Source organism: Bos indicus, chromosome 25, assembly GCF_029378745.1.
Source record: "Bos indicus isolate NIAB-ARS_2022 breed Sahiwal x Tharparkar chromosome 25, NIAB-ARS_B.indTharparkar_mat_pri_1.0, whole genome shotgun sequence".
NCBI lineage: Eukaryota > Metazoa > Chordata > Mammalia > Artiodactyla > Bovidae > Bos > Bos indicus.
In genome coordinates, this window is record NC_091784.1 from 22,073,984 (window position 1) to 22,093,059 (window position 19,076).

The 19,076-nt window shown below is 48.1% G+C and overlaps 1 protein-coding gene across 1 annotated transcript in view; it reads left to right on the forward strand.

Moving 5' to 3' along the window:
* SCNN1B (sodium channel epithelial 1 subunit beta) overlaps positions 1-19,076 on the forward strand; it is a 72,590-nt gene that overhangs the window by 38,865 nt on the left and 14,649 nt on the right. The window contains exons 2-4 of the mRNA XM_070779796.1: positions 9,705-10,023; positions 12,981-13,257; positions 14,269-14,459. Coding sequence (XP_070635897.1) covers positions 9,713-10,023; positions 12,981-13,257; positions 14,269-14,459 — 779 coding nt within the window. The 5' untranslated portion in view covers positions 9,705-9,712. The remainder of the gene's footprint in view (positions 1-9,704; positions 10,024-12,980; positions 13,258-14,268; positions 14,460-19,076) is intronic.

Below are 19,076 nucleotides of genomic sequence, written 5' to 3' on the forward strand. Positions count from 1 at the left end.
CTAGAGAATCCTGTGGACAGAGGAGCCTAGTGGGTTGCCGTCTACGGGGTCACACAGAGCTGGACACGACTGAAGCGACTTAGTATGCATGCATGCATTGAAGACATAAAAAGTATTCTGAGCCTGAGAACCATACTGAAACAGGCTGGGTTTTCAACTTTACAGATCCTTGTAGAAAATTAAGGAATTTATTGAACATATAATATCTGTTAGTGCCCCTAATGTAGGTACAACAACCTGTAGGAGACCCATTTATTAATGACATTTATAAATAACATTAATGTTCTACTTACTCCCTCTTTTTTTCAGTATTATTATGAACTCATGGGTTTTTATGCATTTAATATATATTTCAATTAACCCCATACTTTCTTTTTAAAGATGTTCAAATTGTCCCATCTTTGCCAGTAAAAATCCCTTCAAGGAGTCCTTTGACCTGCCCGAGTAGTCTTTGATGGGGTTTCCCTGATGGCTCAGTAGTAAAAAGTTCACCTGCCAATTCAGGAGACGTGGGTTTGATCCCTGGGTCGGGAAGATCCCCTGGAGAAGGAAATGGGAACCCACACCAGTATTCTTGCCTGGAGAATCCCATAGACAGAGGAGCCTGGCGGGCTACAGCCCACAGGGTCACAAAAGAATGGACACAGCTTGGCGACTAAGCAGCAGCAAGTCGTCCTTGATAGCTTCCTTTGTTTTCTGGTACGGTAAGAGATCTCAGGCTCATCTTGTACATTTCTTGCATCAAAACTCGTATCAGCAGTTTTTGTAAGAAGCCTTGGTTCATTTTAGTCGAGAATGGTATTTAGAGGCCAAAATCTAGGTGTCTGGAATGGGCACATTTGCATTTATGAACAAAAATGACATCCAGGGAATGTCCTGTCCTGGTCCTTGGAGCAATTCCAACTGCCCCCCTAAAACTCTCCTTCACCCTCTCCAGCCTGGTACAGTAAGCCCCATCAATTGCTCTGACCTGGCTAAGTCCTCAAGAACAAAAGAGTCAGTCATGCCCTGGAGCTAAAGAGGCAGAAACATGAAAGATTTTTTCAATATCCAGAGTCCAGTCCATTTTCAGGTTAACCTTCAATTAACTATAAAAATCCGGCTACCCAGAACTCTTATTCCCTGATAATCTTGGATAATTGAGGTTTTGCTGAAAAATTAAGTACAGGGGATTTTAATGATAGCATCTGACCTACAATTTATAGGGGTCACAGAGTCAGATGTCCACATAAGCCAAGGCAGGGAATTAAAAAAAGAGTGAAGTGAGCTGAGCTGAATATAAGAAAATAGAAAAATGGGGAGAATTGGAGTGAACTGGGGAGCACAGGCTAAGGAGGGTTTTTCTAGAAGAAATTGCCATGTGGGGACAATTATCAAATCTTTCTGATTTTTTAAAAGTTGAAGAAAATCTTTATTTTTTAAAAATGTGAACTTGCATAATTCTGAGATGGCATGGATTTAAATGTTTTGTTAAAACTTTATTTAGATGTAATTTACAGACAAAATACTTCCGTTTCAAGTATAGCATTTGATGCTGCTGCTGCTGCTAAATTGCTTCAGTCGTGTCTGACTCTGTGCGACCCCATAGACGGCAGCCCACCAGGCTCCCCTGTCCCTGGGGTTCTCCAGGCAAAACGCTGGAGTGGGTTGCCATTGCCTTCTCCAGTGCATGAAAGTGAAAAGTGAAAGGGAAGTTGCTCAGTCGTGTCTGACTCTTAGCGACCCCATGGACTGCAGCCCACCAGGCTCCTCCGCCCATGGGATTTTCCAGGCAAGAGTACTGGAGTGCGGTGCCATTGCCTTCTCCAAGCATTTGATGAATTATTACAAATGCATACATCTAATTAACCACCATCTCACTCAAGATATAGAATACTTGCATCACCTCCAAAAGTCTCCCTGGTTTACACTTTGGGTGGATCCACTATTCATATCAGGCCCAGAAAATCACTGTTCTGCTTTCTATCACTGTAGATTAGTTGTGTCTTTTCCAGGGCTTCATATAAATAGAATTGTATGGTATGTACCCTTTTTGTGTCTAGCTTCTTTTTCTCAGCATAATAGCTTTTTTAAAAAATATCCATCCATGTCATGGTAGGTATCAGTAGTTGGTTCCTTTTATTACTGAATAGTATTGCATTGTATGGATATGAAACAGTTTATTCACTCACCTGTTGGTAGACAGTTGCTTGTTTCCAGTTTGGGGTTATTAATGAATAAGGCTGCTATTATTAATGAACAAGGCTGCTGTGAGTATATATGTGCACATCATTGTGTGAGCCTATGTTTTTGGTTCTCTTGGACAAATAAGAGGGGCCCTGCAAGGTTGTATGATCAGTGCCTGTTTAACTTTATGAGAAACTGCCAAAGTTTTCCAGAGTGACTGTACCATTTTGCATTCCAACCAGTCATGTAGGAGAGTCTGATTCCCCCACATCTTCCCTAACACTAGATACTGTCAGTCCTTCTAGTGGGTGGGAAATGGTATCCCGCTGTGGTTTTGATTTGCATTCCCCCAGTGACTAATGATGTTAGGCATCTTTTCAGGCCCTTATGAGCCATTCATATATCTTCTTTTATGAAAGGTTTTTAAAAAATCTTTTTCCCTTTTGGAGGGGAGGGATTGTCTTATTGTGGAGTTATAGGGGTTGTTTACATATTCTGCATACACATTCTTTGTCAGACATACAAGGATTTTCTCCCAGTGACTTACTCTTACATTTCCTTGGAAGTGTTTTGAAAAGCAGAAGAATTAATTAGTTAATAAAGGACAATTTTTTTTCTGTTACCATTCTTAATATTAGTGTTCTATCCAAAAGGTCCTTTGCCTACCCCAGGACTGCACCGATTTTTCTCTTATACTTTCTTCTGGATGTTTTACAGTTTTAGCACATGTATTTAGGTCTCAGATCCATTTCAAGTCAATCTTTAGTGTGAAGTAGGAGTTGAGATTCCTTTTTCTTGTAAAGATATCCATTCAGATCAGATCAGTCGCTCAGTCGTGTCCGACTCTTTGCGACCCCATGAATCGCAGCACGCCAGGCCTCCCTGTCCATCACCAACTCCCGGAGTTCACCCAGACTCACGTCCATCGAGTCAGTGCTGCCATCCAGCCATCTCATCCTCTGTCGTCCCCTTCTCCTCCTGCCCCCAATCCCTCCCAGCATCAGAGTCCTTTCCAATGAGAAAAGACATCCATTATTGCAGCATATTTTGTTGAAAAGATTACCCATTCTACATGAATTACCTTGGCACCTTTGTAGGTCTATTTCTAGAGTCTATTCCGTCCCATCGCCTAATCGTCTATTAGTATGCCTATCATCACACCAATATTGCACTGTTTTGATTACTGTACTTTATAGTAAGTTAAGGCCTTCAACTTTGTTCTTTTTCAAAAGTTTTTTTTTTTTTCTATTTTAGTGTTTTTACTTTTCCATGTAATGTTTGGAATCACTTGTCAATTTCTACATAATGTCTGCTGGGATTTTGATTTAAATTGAATTAATTCTAGAGATTGATTTGAGGTTAACTGACATCAATATTGAGACTTCTGATCCATGAATATCTCCACTTATTGAGGTTTTCTTTATTTTTTTATTTCTGAAAATTTATTTATTTTTAATTAGAAGATAATTGCTTTACAATATTGTGTTGGTTTCTGCCATACAGCAACATGAATCAGCCATAAGTATACATATGTCCCCTCCCACTTTAAACCTCCCTCCCACCTCCCAATAAGTTTTCTTTAAATTAAATTAAAAAAAAAAAAAAAAACACTAAGGCCACTGAGACAGTTAAATAGGGGAAAGAATAGTCTTGGTGTTGGCGTAAGTGGTATCCTCATGCGAAAGAATGAAACTGAACCCCTACCTCACACCATACACAAAAATTAATTCAAACTGGGTCAAAGACCTCAAAGTAAGATCTAAAACTATAAAACTCTTAGAATAAATCATAGGAATGATTCTTTATGACCTTGAGTTAGGCAATGAATTCTTAGATACCACACCAAAGCATAAACAATAAAGGAAATATGGACAAGTTGGGCATCATGAAAATGAAAACTTTATGCTAAGTGAAAGACCAGTCACAAAATACCAGATAATATATAGTTCCATTTGTATGAAATGTCCAGAATAGGCAACCTATAGAGACAGAACATAGATCAGTGGTTGCCTGGAGGTGGGGTAGGGTAGAGGAAGAAGTAGGGAGTGAGTGGTGATGGGTACAGTTTCTTTCAGGGGGAGATGAAAATGTTTTAAAATATATTGTGGTGATGGATGAACAACTCTGTGAATATACTAAAACCCACTGAATCTACACTTTAAATGGATGAGTTATATAGTATGTGAATTCTATCTCGACAAAACTGTTATTTACAAAAGGAAATTATATATTTTTAAAAATACTGTGCAGCTTCCCTGGTGGCTCTGATGATAAAGAATCCTCCTGCAATGCAGGAGACCTGGGTTCAATGCCTGGGTAGGGAAGATCCCCTGGAAGAGGGCATGGCAACCCACTCTAGTATGCTTGCCTGGAGAATCCCCATGGAAAGAGCAGCCTGGTGGGCTACAGTCCATGAGGTTGTAAAGAACTGGACACGACTGAGTGACTAAGCATGCACACATGTGCTAACATCAACAAAAACTTTTGCAAACCCAATACAGCCCGTGGGTCATCCATTTGCAACACTGAATGGAAGGCTCAGAAGAATTGACCATATTAAATAGTATCAATATTTATGTGTCTTTTGTCAAAATAAGTAGAGACACACACTGGGTTTCTCATTATCCATCCCCTAGGACACTGAGTCAAATCTCAAGTGCAATTTGTGTCTGAAAGTGAGCAGATGTTTTCTCTTAGAAGAAAACAGAAATGGTTGTACACAGCATCTACTGTTTCTGCATTTGCTGCCAGGAATGTTACCACAAGTTCAGGGACAATCTATAGATAATAATCTGTGACTCTTGAAGCATGACCGACTGCATCCGCTCTTCCCGAGTTCATACCTGGACCTGGTCTCCACTTGGCTTGTTTGGGTTGGTTTAAGCTGTAAGCTAATTCAAACCTTTCTACACAAGCTGTGTATACATTCCAAACACAGGCCACCTATCACCCTGGAGGTGAAATCTGACAAGAACAACATAAAGTTATTTATAGCATTTATTGATTTTAACTTGGCTAATGTCCCAGACTAGTTAGGTGATAAGACAGTACTCAACAAACTTCTGTTATTTACCTACCAGTCACAGTTCTTGTTGCATGTAATACTATTGTTTAATCAATATTTTTTAATCAATTTCTCTCTCTTTTTTTTTAACTTACGTGTATCTATGAACCTAAAGCAAAAGCCAGTGTCTCTTGTTTATTAACAGAAGATCCCTCTTGAAAAGAAGCCCAGTGATACACGTGTCTCTTTCAATTCTGGTTTCCTCAGTGTGTATGCCCAGCAGTGGGATTGCTGGGTCATAAGGCAGTTCTATTTCCAGTTTTTTAAGGAATCTCCACACTGTTCTCCATAGTGGCTGTACTAGTTTGCATTCCCACCAACAGTGTAAGAGGGTTTCCTTTTCTCCACACCCTCTCCAGCATTTATTGCTTGTAGACTTCTGGATCACAGCCATTCTGACTGGCGTGAAATGGTACCTCATTGTGGTTTTGATTTGCATTTCTCTGATAATGAGTGATGTTGTACCCCAGTGTTCATTGCAGCACTGTTCATAATAGCCAGGACATGGAAGCAACCTAGATGTCCATCAGCAGATGAATGGATAAGAAAGCTGTGGTACATATACACAATGGAGTATTACTCAGCCATTAAAAAGAATACATTTGAATCAGTTCTAATGAGGTGGATGAAACTGGAACCTATTATACAGAGTAAAGTAAGCCAGAAATAAAAACACCAATACAGTATACTAACACATATATATGGAATTTAGAAAGATGGTAATGATAACCCTGTATGCGAGACAGCAAAAGAGACACAGATGTATAGAACAGTCTTTTGGACTCTGTGGGAGAGGGAGAGGGTGGGATGATTTGGGAAAATGGCATTGAAACATGTATAATATCATATAAGAAACAAATCGCCAGTCCAGGTTCGATGCAGGATGCAGGATGCTTGGGGCTGGTGCACTGGGATGACCCAGAGGGATGGTACGGGGAGGGAGGCGGGAGGGGGGTTCAGGATTGGGAACACGTGGACACCTGTGGCAGATTCATGTTGATCTATGGCAAAACCGATACAATATTGTACAGTAATTAGCCTCCAATTAAAATAAATAAATTTAAATAAAAAAAAAAAGGCCCAGTGAAAACAGAAGGTTGTTGATACCAGATACATTTGCCTGAGATATCTCCAGGAGATAGCAGAGGACACAGGAGCCTAGCAGCCACAGCCCATGGGGTGGTAAAGAGTAGGATACGACTTAGCGACTCAACAACAACAACCATTGCCGGACAAGGCTCTGAGCTTGAGGTCTCATTGTTAAACTGGGAGATTAGAGGGGCTTAGATGGATGGGCTTCCCTGGTGGCTCAGATGGTAAAGAATCTGCCTGCAATGTGGGAGACCCAGGTTCGATCCCTGGGTCGGGAAAATCCCCTGGAGAAGGGAATGGCAATCCACTCCAGTATTCTTGCTTGAAGAATTCCATGGACAGAAGAGCCTGGTGGGCTTCAGTCCATGGGGACGCAAAGAGTTGGACACGACTGAGCAACTAACACTTTCACTTTCAGATGGATGTTAGGGACCTAAGACTTTCTTCTTGACCGAATCAGAATGGTTAAAGGAGAATGCACTAGAGTAGATATCAGAGAGACCCTGGATCAATTTCTTCCACAATTTTTTCTTGGAGCCTAATGTATTCTTCAGCTCTTGGGCCTTGGGGTGCTAGACCATACAAGACAGACGAAGCCCCAAGTCTTTCCAGGTTTAGGGTTGTGGATTATAATATACAGGAATGAAGTAACATAAGAAGCACACTGCAGTGCCTGGATCATGGTAAATACTCAGTACTTTGATGTTTTTCTCGTAGTTGTTGTTATAATTATTATTATTTTATTATGCCAGAGCAGGGAATGGGCTCTCTGGGAAAAAGAGGGGTTGGGTTAGTCTGTGAACATCTGTCCTCAAGCCATGATGGCCTTGAGAGGCACATGGAGCTTGAATCCCATCAGAGAGCAGAGACGGTGGGGTTAGCGAGTACAGCCCTTAGTGCCTCGGCCAGGAAGGTGAGGAGTGTTACTGTGTCAGAAAATTAGGTCAGCAGTGAGCATGCTTGGGTAAGTTTAAGATCTCTGTTTAGATATCAAGGTATGGCATCATTGATTTCAATATTCAGTGGTGTCCCAGGCATTGTGCTGGGCTTGTTGGGAATACAGCGTTGCTACCCTCGGGGGGCTTATGACATCATGAGAGTGACGAGCCACAGGACAAGTAAGTATGACACAGAGTAGAACGAGGAGAATTTCTTTCTCGATTGGTTGCAGATGACAGACATCCAGTTTGTATTAGCATGAGTAAGAGCACTTACTGGTTCCCATATCTGCTGAGTCCAGGAATAAATGCCTTCAGCAGTGGCTGGATCCAGGTGTTCAAATGATGATGTCAGAAATCTCAGTCTCATGGCTCTGCTTTCCTCTGTGTTGGCTTTCTTTTCAGGCAGTCTCCCCATTCGTGATGCCAAATACCACCAGCTTAGTAGTCTTAGCTAAAAGGGAGGCTGCTGCCTCAGTTGGATGCATGTGGGCCCAGTCACTTCAGTTGTGTCTGACTCTTTGTGACCCCATGGACTGTAGCCCAAGAGGCTCCCCTGTCTGTGGGGAGGATTCTTCAGGCAGGAATACTAGAGTGGGTTGCCATGCCCTCTTCTAGGGGGTCTCCCTGACTCAGGGACTGACCTCACTTCTCCTTTATCTCCTGCATTGCAGGCAGATTCTTTACCCACTGAGCCACCTGGCAAGCCCACACTTCCTCAGTTACTCCAGTATAAAGTAACAGAACTGAATTCCAATGGTCCGAACTAGGGTCCTGCGAGACCCCTGCCCCAGAGCTAGGCATGGTGGCCTGGCCACCCACACCCACTGAGCCTGGGGGAGGGGTTCATATGGGAACATCAGAGCTGGGGGAGGGGGTTCTGGGAAGCAGGCACCGCCCTGCCCACTGCAGAGCCCCCAGAGAGACAGAGGCTCTGAGAGGAAGGCAGGGGTCATTCCAGCCAGGGAGTCAGGACAACTTCACAAAGGAAGTTTGGCCTACTGGGGCTCCAGGGATAGGGCTGGGGTGCTCCTGCAGTAGGTTCCAGCTCTGTATCTGGAGAGAAGGAAGGAGGAAGCAGGTATTTCCTGAGACGCCATCATCTGCCAGGCTCTTTGACAAGTTTCTTGGTTAACATCCCAAGAACCCTGTCTGCTCACGCAGGTGGGAAATAGTCTCAGAAGGTTTCCCATTGCTGGATGAACCTCAGCTAGCACCCAGGGCTCCTGGACCACCCTCACCCACTCCGGTCCGTCTCCACCAAGCAGCTGGGTGGGCGATCTCTTCACACTGCAGAATTGACAGCGTCTCACCTCCGCTGAAACCCCGATCCTCAGCCTGGCCTACAAGGCCTTGCCCGCTGCCCCCCACCACTTCTCTCCTGCCCTCCCCTTCAACTCCTCCAAGAACTCACTTCCAGATTTAGGAGGAGTGATATTTATTTGTAAAAATGGTAGCTGACGCTTAGGTGCCAGGCCTTAATAGACACTCTGTATTTTCATTCATTTCAGTCTTCACGGCAACCCTGTGAGGTGGGGACCGTTATTATCTCCATTTTATAAGACGAGGAAACTGAGCCACTGAGACAGTGATTTGCTCAAAGTCACCCAGCTAGAAAGTAGCAGAGCCGAGATTCAAAGCCAGGCATTTTGCTCCAGAGTCCTCATTCTTAACCACCGCCGTCTCCTGCCTCTGGGCACTCAGGGTCCCTATCCTTCCTGTCACATTTCCTAACTACTCATTCTGATGGGCTATATGACTGATGTCTGTCTCAGCACTAACAGCTGCTGTAGAGGTAGCCAACATACTGAGCACTTAGTCTGTGCTGGGCACTGTGTTTAGCACCTTTTAGGCATTAGTCAATTTCACCCTCTCACAATTGTGCAAAAACTAGGTACAGTTGTCCCTGTTTTGCAGACGGAGAACCTAAGAAGTTGGGAGTTTAAGTAACTTGTCCACTAAGCTGGAAATTCCCAGAGGGAAGAAACCATGTCCATTTTGCTCATCATTGAGTTCAGAGGGGCTAATTAAGTGTCTGGCATACAGTAGGCACTTAATAAAGGTTTTGGGGTGGGCCTAGTGGTAAAGAACTCACCTACCAATGCAGGAGTTGTAAGAGATTTAGGTTGGATCCCTGGGTTGGGAAAATCCCCTAGGGGAGGCCATGGCAAGCCACTCCAGTATTCTTGCCTGGAGAATCCCATGGACAGAAGAGCCTGGTGGGCTACAATCCATAGGGTCACACCAAATCGGACATGACTTTAGTGACTTAGCACCCAGATGGCTGGATGATAAATGGCAAGATGGAAGGGAGGGAGGTGGGGAGGAATGGAAAGAGGGCCAGCCTGCCTGTCTCCAGTGCGCATGCCCTGGTCACAACTGGGAGATCCTGGGATGTGAGGCTGGCGTGGTATCTGACGTGGCTCTCGCGGCTGTCTCTGCAGGAGCCACGATGCACGTGAAGAAGTACCTGCTCAAGGGCCTGCATCGGCTGCAGAAGGGCCCTGGCTACACATACAAGGAGCTGCTGGTGTGGTACTGTGACAACACCAACACCCATGGCCCCAAGCGCATCATCTGCGAGGGGCCCAAGAAGAAGGCCATGTGGTTCGTGCTCACCTTGCTCTTCACCTCCCTCGTCTGCTGGCAGTGGGGCCTCTTCATCAAGACCTACCTGAACTGGGAGGTCAGCGTCTCCCTCTCCATCGGCTTCAAGACCATGGACTTCCCCGCGGTCACCATCTGCAACGCCAGCCCCTTCCAGTAGGTGGTCCCTGGAGCACGGCTGGTCTCAGCGGGGCTGCTTCCCTTCATTTTCCTTCCTTCCAGCTTTCCTTCCTTCTTTCCCATTTCCTCCTTTCTCTCTCTCTCTCTCTGTCTCTTTCCCTCTGTGCAGCAAGTAAGATTCAAAATTCATAAATCTCCTCAGCTTAAAAAGAACCTCCAAAAATACCTGGTAGTGCCTTCACACTAGTGCTTATTTATTGATTCAGTGTGTATTTATTGAGCACCTACAATTGCCACCTACTATTGGGGCTTCCCTTGTGGCCCAGATGGTAAAGAATCCACCTGCAAGGCAGGTTTGATCCCTTGGTCGGGAAGAACTCCTGGAGAAGGGAATGGCTTACCCACTCCAGTATTCTTGCCTGGAGAATTGCATGGACAGAGAAGCCTGGCAGGCTGTGGTCCACAGGATCATAAAGAGTAGGACACAACTGAGCAACTAACACACTACTATTGCCAGGCACTGTTATGGGGCACCAGAAATGCATCAGTAACTAAAACAAAGTTCCTCCTGTCCTCATCACAGCCTCCCAGCGAAAACAGAAATTCATCTTTTCTTCCATAAACATTGAAATCATTCTCATTGTGAGGATTAAACTGGACCTGTATCCAGGGTTTAGTGCCCTCTCCTACAGGAAGCCCTCCAGCCATCTATAGCAACCATGCATTGAGTGCATTTCATAATATTGCCTAAATGCCAGGCAATATGTTGAGTGTTCTTTGGATAATTCATGTCATTCTAATCCACACAACCACTCTGGGGTGGGGGTTGGGGGGCACTACTCTAGTAGCTCCAGTTCACAGGTCAGGAAATGGAGATTCAGAGTGGTGAGGGAACTTGCCCAGAGACACTCAGTGAGCAACTGTGGAATTTGAATCTAGGTCTTATCTGACTCCAGAGGTGCCACTGTTTAAGCACTGGATGGCAAGGCAGACACCCAGGGAGACCCAGCCTAGTCGGTTGAGGAAAGGCAGGGGGTCACAGAAAAATGCCCCAGGAAATGAGTAGACACTAGCCGGGTGGAATGAAGAGAGTGCTCCAAGTGGAGGACATAGCACATGCAAAGGTCCTGGGGTGAGGCAGAGCCTGGTGCATTCAAGGGGTTGAAAAATGAGCCAGCATGTCTGAGTCACAGAAAGCGTTCTTGTCCAAAAGGAGGTCCTGGAAGAAATCATACTTCCTGTTTACATTTCCAGTTATCAGAAAGTCACCTCATTCTGGTCATAGGGCTGTTCTTCCTTGCTTGGGTGGGTCTTTGAAGCTACTCAAGAAAACTCTTAATAATTATAATAACACATCCTGCTTATAAGCATCACCCTATTGAATCCTCCAAAAATCCTCTAGGGTAAATGTTTTAATCTCCCACTATTTCACAGATGAGAGAAGAGAGCCTCAGAGAGGTTAACCTACCCACGGTCACACAGATGTTAAGTGGCATGCTGTGCTGAGTTTGGTCACTCAGTCCCGACTCTTTGCGACCCCATGGACTGTAGCCCACCAGGCTCCCCTGTCCAGGGGGATTCTCCAAGCAAGAATACTGGAGTGGGTTGCCATGCCCTTCTACAGGGAATCTTCCCAACCCATGGATCAAATTCAGGTCTCCCGCATTGCAGGCAGATTCTTTAACGTCTAAGCCACCAGGGAAGCCTAAGAATACTGGAGTGTGCGTAGCCTATCTCTTCTCCAGGGGATCTTGCTGTACCAGGAATCGAACCAGGGTCTCCTGCATTGCAAGCGGATTCTTTACCAGCTGAGCTACCAGGGAAGCCCATTAAGTGGCATGCTGGAATTCAAACCCAGATCTTACCAAGCTTGACAGCAGCTGTAGACATCCAGGCTATAATAGCAGCCCCCACCCCACAGCCCAGCACATTCCCAGTCCTCCCCTCCCTGTACGCACAGAGGTGGCTGGTTTGGTGATCAGAGAACAGGTGGTGTCAGCGTCTGCAACTGATGTCAGCTCTGGCCGCTGTCCACCTTCATACCAGCACTTGGGCCTATATCTAGGGTTTAGTGCCCTCTCCTACAGGAAGTCCTCCAGCCAGAGTTGACACACAGCACCCTGGAGACCACACTCTGGGCAGGATCTTGGATAAATTGGGTTCTGTAGTGACAGGGGTGCAGGGCTTGGAGCCCCCCAACCCAGGGCTTGGTGGAAACACTCATTGGGGTGGACACATTTCTGCCGGACTGACTGGTCACCACTTCCAGTATGGGAACCTCAGGGACTGAGAAGATCCTGGATCCCAACCCCACAGTCTTCTCCCTGCTGAAACTGGCTCCTATTCCCCAAATTGCTGCTGGAGATTTAGGACCTCAGGATCACAGACCTGCCCCTCTTCCAATATTATACCCCTCCTGGGAGGAAGAAGTCTGAACCCCGTGCACCCACAGATACCAACTGGGGCCCACCAAACCCAGGTTCTCAGCTCTGTGCCTTCTTCAGTGGGGTTAGCTCAGGAAATCACAGCAACTCCCAGAGTTTCTTTATCCACATGGGGTCATTGTAGAATTTTATTTATAAATTAACTCAAAGAAGATGCAGGAAACACCTAGCACCTGACACATGGTGAGGGATCAACAACCATGAGCTCTTAGGATTCTGTCTCTGTAGCATGTGAATTGCATAGGAAAAGAGACTCGATCTGTCTTGTTTGCTATAATATCCTCTGTGCCTTGCACGTAGTATAATAGCCTCTGTGTACTTGGCACATGGTAGATACCCACCAAATGCTGGGTGAAGAAAGAGTGAGCAGGTGGTGGAAGGAGGCACGGTCGCATGGGTGGGTGGGTCGAGAGGTGGGCACTGGGGGCGGGGAGGAGCAGGCTTCTCACACGTGGTGGCAGCCACACTAGAGTAGGAGGCGACTGGACTATGGCCGCTGTGCTCTGCAGCTGCCCCTTGCCCCCTTGACTGGCCCTCTCCCCCACCCAGGTACTCCAAAGTCCAGCATTTGCTGAAGGACCTGGACGAACTGATGGAGGCAGTCTTGGGGAGGATCCTGGGTCCCGAGCTCAGCCAGGTCAATGACACCAGGGCCCTGAACCTGTCCATCTGGCACCACACGCCCCTGGTCTTTATCAACGAGCAGAACCCCCACCACCCGGTGGTTCTGGACCTGTTTGAGGACAACTTCAATGGCTCAGCAAGCAACAGCCCAGCACCAGGAAGGCCCTGCAGTGCCCACAGGTGCAAAGTAGCCATGAGACTAGTAAGTGGGGCCCCCTCCCCGAGCACGGCTCAAACAATGGGCCCTCTCCAGTGAGTCCTATGGGAGTCTCTTTCCTTAACAAATCTGGGTCTTGGCTAGGGGAGAGCTGAGCCTCTATCAGACTACATGGACTGAACGAGGGGGAAGGGGTGGGTGGCTTCCTGAAGAAGGAATTAAGTCTTATTATCAGAAGACAGGGGCATAAGTATTGGGCAGGTGGAAAACCACAGCTATGCTGTAAAGTCATTGCCAAAGCATAACTGAACTGCTGGGATGGCTGCAAGCCTGCAGGTGGGAAGAAGGTTCCCTGTCTGTGCCTGGGATCCCTGGTGGCTCTGTAACTGCACAGAGCCCTGGGCCTGACTCCTGGAGAATCTGAAAGGGCAGTTTTGGGCCCAGACCCAAGAATCTATGTTGTTAATAGGCTTCCTGGTGATTCTGATGATCCGCCCTGGTACCCAATATGTGGTCAGGATCTTCCCCCATCAGAGAGGAGGGGGCAGAACCTGAAGTCTCGAGTCCTTCATGGTCCACCCGGCCTCCAGGGGGCTGCCTCTGGATATCTGGGACGGGGCTGGGAGTGGAGTTGGGGGAGCGGAGGGTCAAGTGTGTCTGCTGCTCACGTGTCCACGTGAGCATGAGTGTGGGGCCACTTGTGTGACTCGAGGCATGTGGACACGTGTGTATATAGTTGTGATGCCAGGACATCGTGTGACTGCAGGTGTCAGAAAGATGTCTGTGTGGACGTGACTGTGTGGATGTGTGTGCAAGTGGGTTGGCTCAGGCCTGAGCAATGTTATATGGGGGTGGCTGTTGCTGCAACCCAAGCCTTGTGACTGTGAGTGCCAACACACTGCCCACCGGCCAGCCACTGGCCACCCCAGCACCAAGGTGCCACCCAAGGAAGGGCAGCTGGCAGCACCCTCGCTGCCCTGGCTTTCAGGGTTGGGGGGTCCCTGAGCAGCCCCCACCCACAGGAACCCCTCTCGACACCCCCCTCACCCCCCGCAGTGCAGCCACAATGGAACCACGTGTACCTTCCGGAACTTCAGCAGCGCCACCCAGGCCGTGACGGAGTGGTACACCCTGCAGGCCACCAACATCTTTGCACAGGTTCCAAACCAGGAGCTGGTGGCCATGGGCTACCCTGCCGAGCGGCTGATCCTGGCCTGCCTGTTCGGGGCAGAGCCCTGCAACTACAGGTGAGAGCCAGTGGGCCCCCCGAGGCCGGGGTCCACATCCTGGGTCCACACCCCAGCTCGGCCACTTAGCCGGTTACCCCAATTGTCTGTACCCTGCTGTCTTTGGCTTCTTAGAGGGAGTTTGAGAAGAGGATGCGTTGACGGCCCCATCATGTCCTGAGGGCATCACTTTAGGGAAAGTCTGTAGGGAAAGAGGACGGCGCTAAGGGAGGATGTGGCCTCAGGTGGCGTCTAACCCAAGCGTCATCCCTGTAAACTGCCCTGCAGAGCTGTACTCCCTTAAGCAGAGGGGCGGCCCCTTGCACATGGCCCCATCAGTCACTCCCTGGGTGGTGCCACCCCCAGGAGCATGGGCTGGGGGTCTCCTAACTTCCCAGGCAAGGAGGCGGGAGAAGGGGCAGCCATGAGCTGTTAGCCTCCAATACCCAGCATCTACTGCCCTGTTTTCTCATCCCTAAGATGGAACAATAACCATATCTGTGTCTCATGTAGAATAAATGAATCGGCTCATGTCAGCACTTAGAGCCCTAGAAGCCGTTGTCATAAACACCCTTTTCCCAAACAGCCCCAGGGTTGAGAAGATGGCAGGATGAGGGCAGCATTAACTCCGAAAGCCTGGGTCCTCTTACACATGGTCCACAGATCTCCACCTTCTTCCCTGCACCGCCACCTCCAGCTTTTGACCATTCAGACCCTGGGACTGAGCACCCAGCTCTGTCCCCAACTCTCGGACAGACTCGATGGGCGGGTCACTTGGGAAGGGAGGCTGGGCACAGGCAGGCGAGCCGCTGAGGCCCCAGTGCCCCCTCCTGGCCTCATGGCAGACCTCCTGGTGTAGCGGGCGCCCCCCCACCCCACCCGCCCCGCCCCGAGTCTGGCCCTGGGCTTTGGCCGGTCCCATTTCCCTGAGGCGCTAGCATCCTCCTGGTCTGGAGCTTCAGATTCCCACACTTCAGGTCTCTGGAGAAAGGGACTTTTTGCCGAATCTTGCCGTTTTAGACGAGTGGCAGGCTACTGGTTTCAAACTCCTGGGGACTGTGGCCTCAGCCCTTGTCAGTCAGCTCATGAGCCCTCGGGAACCTCTGTCAAGAATCTGCTGGTTCTGTCCCCCAGAAATCACAGGTGCAGGGCAGGTGTAGGTCGTGTCAAGGAGTCAAGGCCCCCTGAGCAGGCAGAGCTGCCCGCCTAGGTGTTTGTGAGAATCAGAGAAGGAGGGACCTACAGGTGGAAGAACTGCGTGCCGGCCCCCCACCGATGGCACACGTCCTCACTGGCTGGTTGCAGGCTGGGTTCCAACCCCTCTCTCTGGGGAGACTTGCTTCAGAGCCTACCTGCCCCACCACTCCTGGCAGCCCGCCTTAAGGTTGTGGGTACCAGTAAACGCGGTCTGTGCCTATAAGTTCATCTTTATCCTCACAGCTGAAAGAGAGAGGTGTAATACGGTAATTTAAAACATATGGCTTATCTGCGCAGTCAGAATATGCCCTGAAGTGCGAGTGAGTTGAAAAAGTGGGATCTGTTAGGATCCACTGGGACCTGCTGCCCGGTTCCTGGCGCTTTGTGTGAGCATCTCTTAGTGGGATCCCAGGGCTTGAAGATGTGTGTTCTGCACACAGCACGGTCCCTAAACAGAGCCCGCAGCGACTTCCTGGCCTGAGGCAGGGCTGGAGGCAGCCTGGGGATGGTCTCCATGTTCCCAAGATGGCGCCCTCCAGAGCCAGCCCTATTTGGGTCAGCTGACTGAGAAGATGGCTGGCGGGCAGGCAGCACCAGGTGTTGGCCGCATAACTCTGTGGTGTGGCTGTGACTGGGGAATAAATCTAGTGAGGTGGTCAAGGCTGGACTCTGCAGTTAGACCATTGGGTTCAAATCCTTGCTCTGTCTTACCAGCTGTGTGGCTTCAAGCACGCGTCTTAACCTTGATATGCCTCCTTTTTCCTCCTGCATACAATAGGCAACAACAGTGCTTACTCTGTGTGCACGTGCGTGCGAGCTCAGGCATGTCTGACTCTTTGCGACCCCATGGACTGTAGCCCACCAGGCTCCTCTGTCCTTGGGATTTCCCAGGAAAGAATACTGGAGTGGGTGCCATTTCCTCCTCCAGGGGATCTTCCCGACCCAGGGATCAAACCCATGTCTCTTATGTCTCCTACATTGGCGGGCAGGTGCCTTACCACTGAGCCCCCTGGAAAGCCTGTGCCTACCCCACTGGGTTCTTTGGAATATTAAGTGAGTTAATGTACGTGACAGGCTGACAGTAGTGATGAACTCAGTATTACTCTCATTAAACCCACATTTCACAAGGCACTCATTCTTCAGTAATGATGCCAACGCTCATTGCACCCTTCTTCTGTCCAGGCGCTATTCTTAGCACTTCACATGTATAAAATCAGTCAGGCTAACTCTGGCAACAAGCCCTTGTTTTATGTGATACAGCACTGCTCAGAGAGGTTAAGCAACATCTCTGAGGTCACACACCGGGTGAGTAGCCGAGGTGGCAGTCTGAGCCAGGCCCACCTGGCGTCACTTCATCGCCTCATCAGAAATCGAGATCGTCTTCCTTCCTTCCTCCCAAGCTCGTTTCTTCAGCCCTCGGCGGTTCCTTGGCACGGAGACCCTGGTCCACCCGTCTCTGTGCTGCTTGTCAGTCCCACAGCCTACTGGTTGCCCATCTTCCTGAATCAGCCTCAGACTCAGCGCCAGAGGACACGTGCCTCTCTCTGCCCTCCCAGTGTTGGGCCCCAGACACTTTGGCTCCCTTACTCTGTCCTGGTCTCCATCCTCTCCGCCTCGTATTAGTGAATGCTGAAGGTGCAGCCACTGCAGTTTTAGGAAAGTATGAGCCACGTTTGGACCCTGACACCAAGCCGCCTGGGTTTGAATACCAGCTGGGCTTTCCTGGTGGCTCAGATGGTAAAGAACTCACCTGCAATGCAGGAGACCCGGGTTTGATTCCTGGGTTGGGACAATCCCCTGGAGAAGGGAATGGCTACCCACTCCAGTGCCTGGAGAATCTCATGGACAGAGGAGCCTGGTGGGCTACATACCGTCCATGGGGTTGCAAAGAGTCAGACAGGACTGAGCGACTAATACTTTCAACTTTTCTGTTTGGGGGCATACTGCTTAGCTTCTCTGGGTCTCAGTTTTCTCATCTGGAAAATAGGGACAGTGAAACGACCTCACAAGGCTATCATGGGGATTAAGTGAGTTTACATAGATAAACTGTTTAGAACAGTACTTAGCACGTGCTAAGAATTATAGGAGCAATTTAAAGATTAACTTTTTATTGTGGAGTAGTTTTAGATTTATAGAAAAGTTTCAAAGAGAGTACACAGAGTTCCCTGGTACTCCTCACCCAGCTTCCCCTATCCATAACATCTTAGTCACCATGTAATCTATCAAAAGTAAGAAGCCAACCTGGCCACATCACTAGTAAACAAACCTAACACTTTATTCGGATTTGTCGGTTTTTCCTGATGATCTTTTCCTGCTCAGGCTTCCATCCAAGAGACCACATTGCTGTCGGTTGTCATGTCTCCTTCGTCCCTTCCGACTGTGACACTTTCTCAGATTTCCTTGTTCTGGATGACCGTGACCATTTCGGGGTCCTGGTCAGCTGTTTTATAGCAAGCTGTTGGGGTTTATACAGATAAGATGGATTTGGGGGAAGAAGACCACAGAGGTGGAGGGTTTCCTTGTCACATCCTATCAGGGGGTACATGTTAGCCACTCAGAACCACCCGTGATGTTGACCCTCCTCCCTTGGTTAAGGTGGGGTGTGTTGGGCTTCTCCGCCGTGCTCTGTATCATGAGCTCTAAGTTCAGCCTGTACTCTATGGGGTGGGGTGGGGGGAGCAGCACGAGAAGAGAGATTAAACTCCACTTCACCTGGAAAGGGGAACAGACACTATTCGGAATTCTTCGTACGGAATGTCTTCTGCTTTTGTTTATTTACTCAATCATTTATTTATACTAGTATGGACTCTTGTATATTTGGGTTGTAATCCAATACCACACTATTTATTTTATTACTCAAAATTTTCTAGTGTGGGCCACTGAGAGCTCCTTCAGTTGGCTCCTGTGTCCCTTTGACGTGTCCTCATCCATTTATTTATTGTTTTAGTACTTCCTTGCTTTCTGGCACTAGAAGATGCCCCAGTCCTAGAATTAGCCATTTCTCTGAGAAGCTCCAGTCCTTTTATTGGAGAATGGGATTTAGAAACCAAGCTCTAGGCACATATGGCTTCCCTGATAGCTCAGTTGGTAAAGAATCCGCCTGCAATGCAAGAGCCCCCGGTTCGATTCCTGGGTCAGGAAGATCCCCTGGAGAAGGGATCGGTTACCCACTCCAGTATTCTTGGGCTGCCCTGGTGGCTCAGCTGGTAAAGAATCTGCCCGCAATGAGGGAGACCTCAGTTTGATCCCTGGGTCAGGAAGATCCCCTGGAGAAGGGATAAGCTACCCACTCCAGTATTCTGGCCTGGAGAATTCTATGGTCTGTATAGTCCATGGGATCGCAGAGTCGGACACGACTGAGCGACTTTCACGTTCACTTTTTCAGGCACACATGTGTTGTTGTTGCTTCAAGGGTTGGTCCTCCGGTTTCTCCCTTCCCTA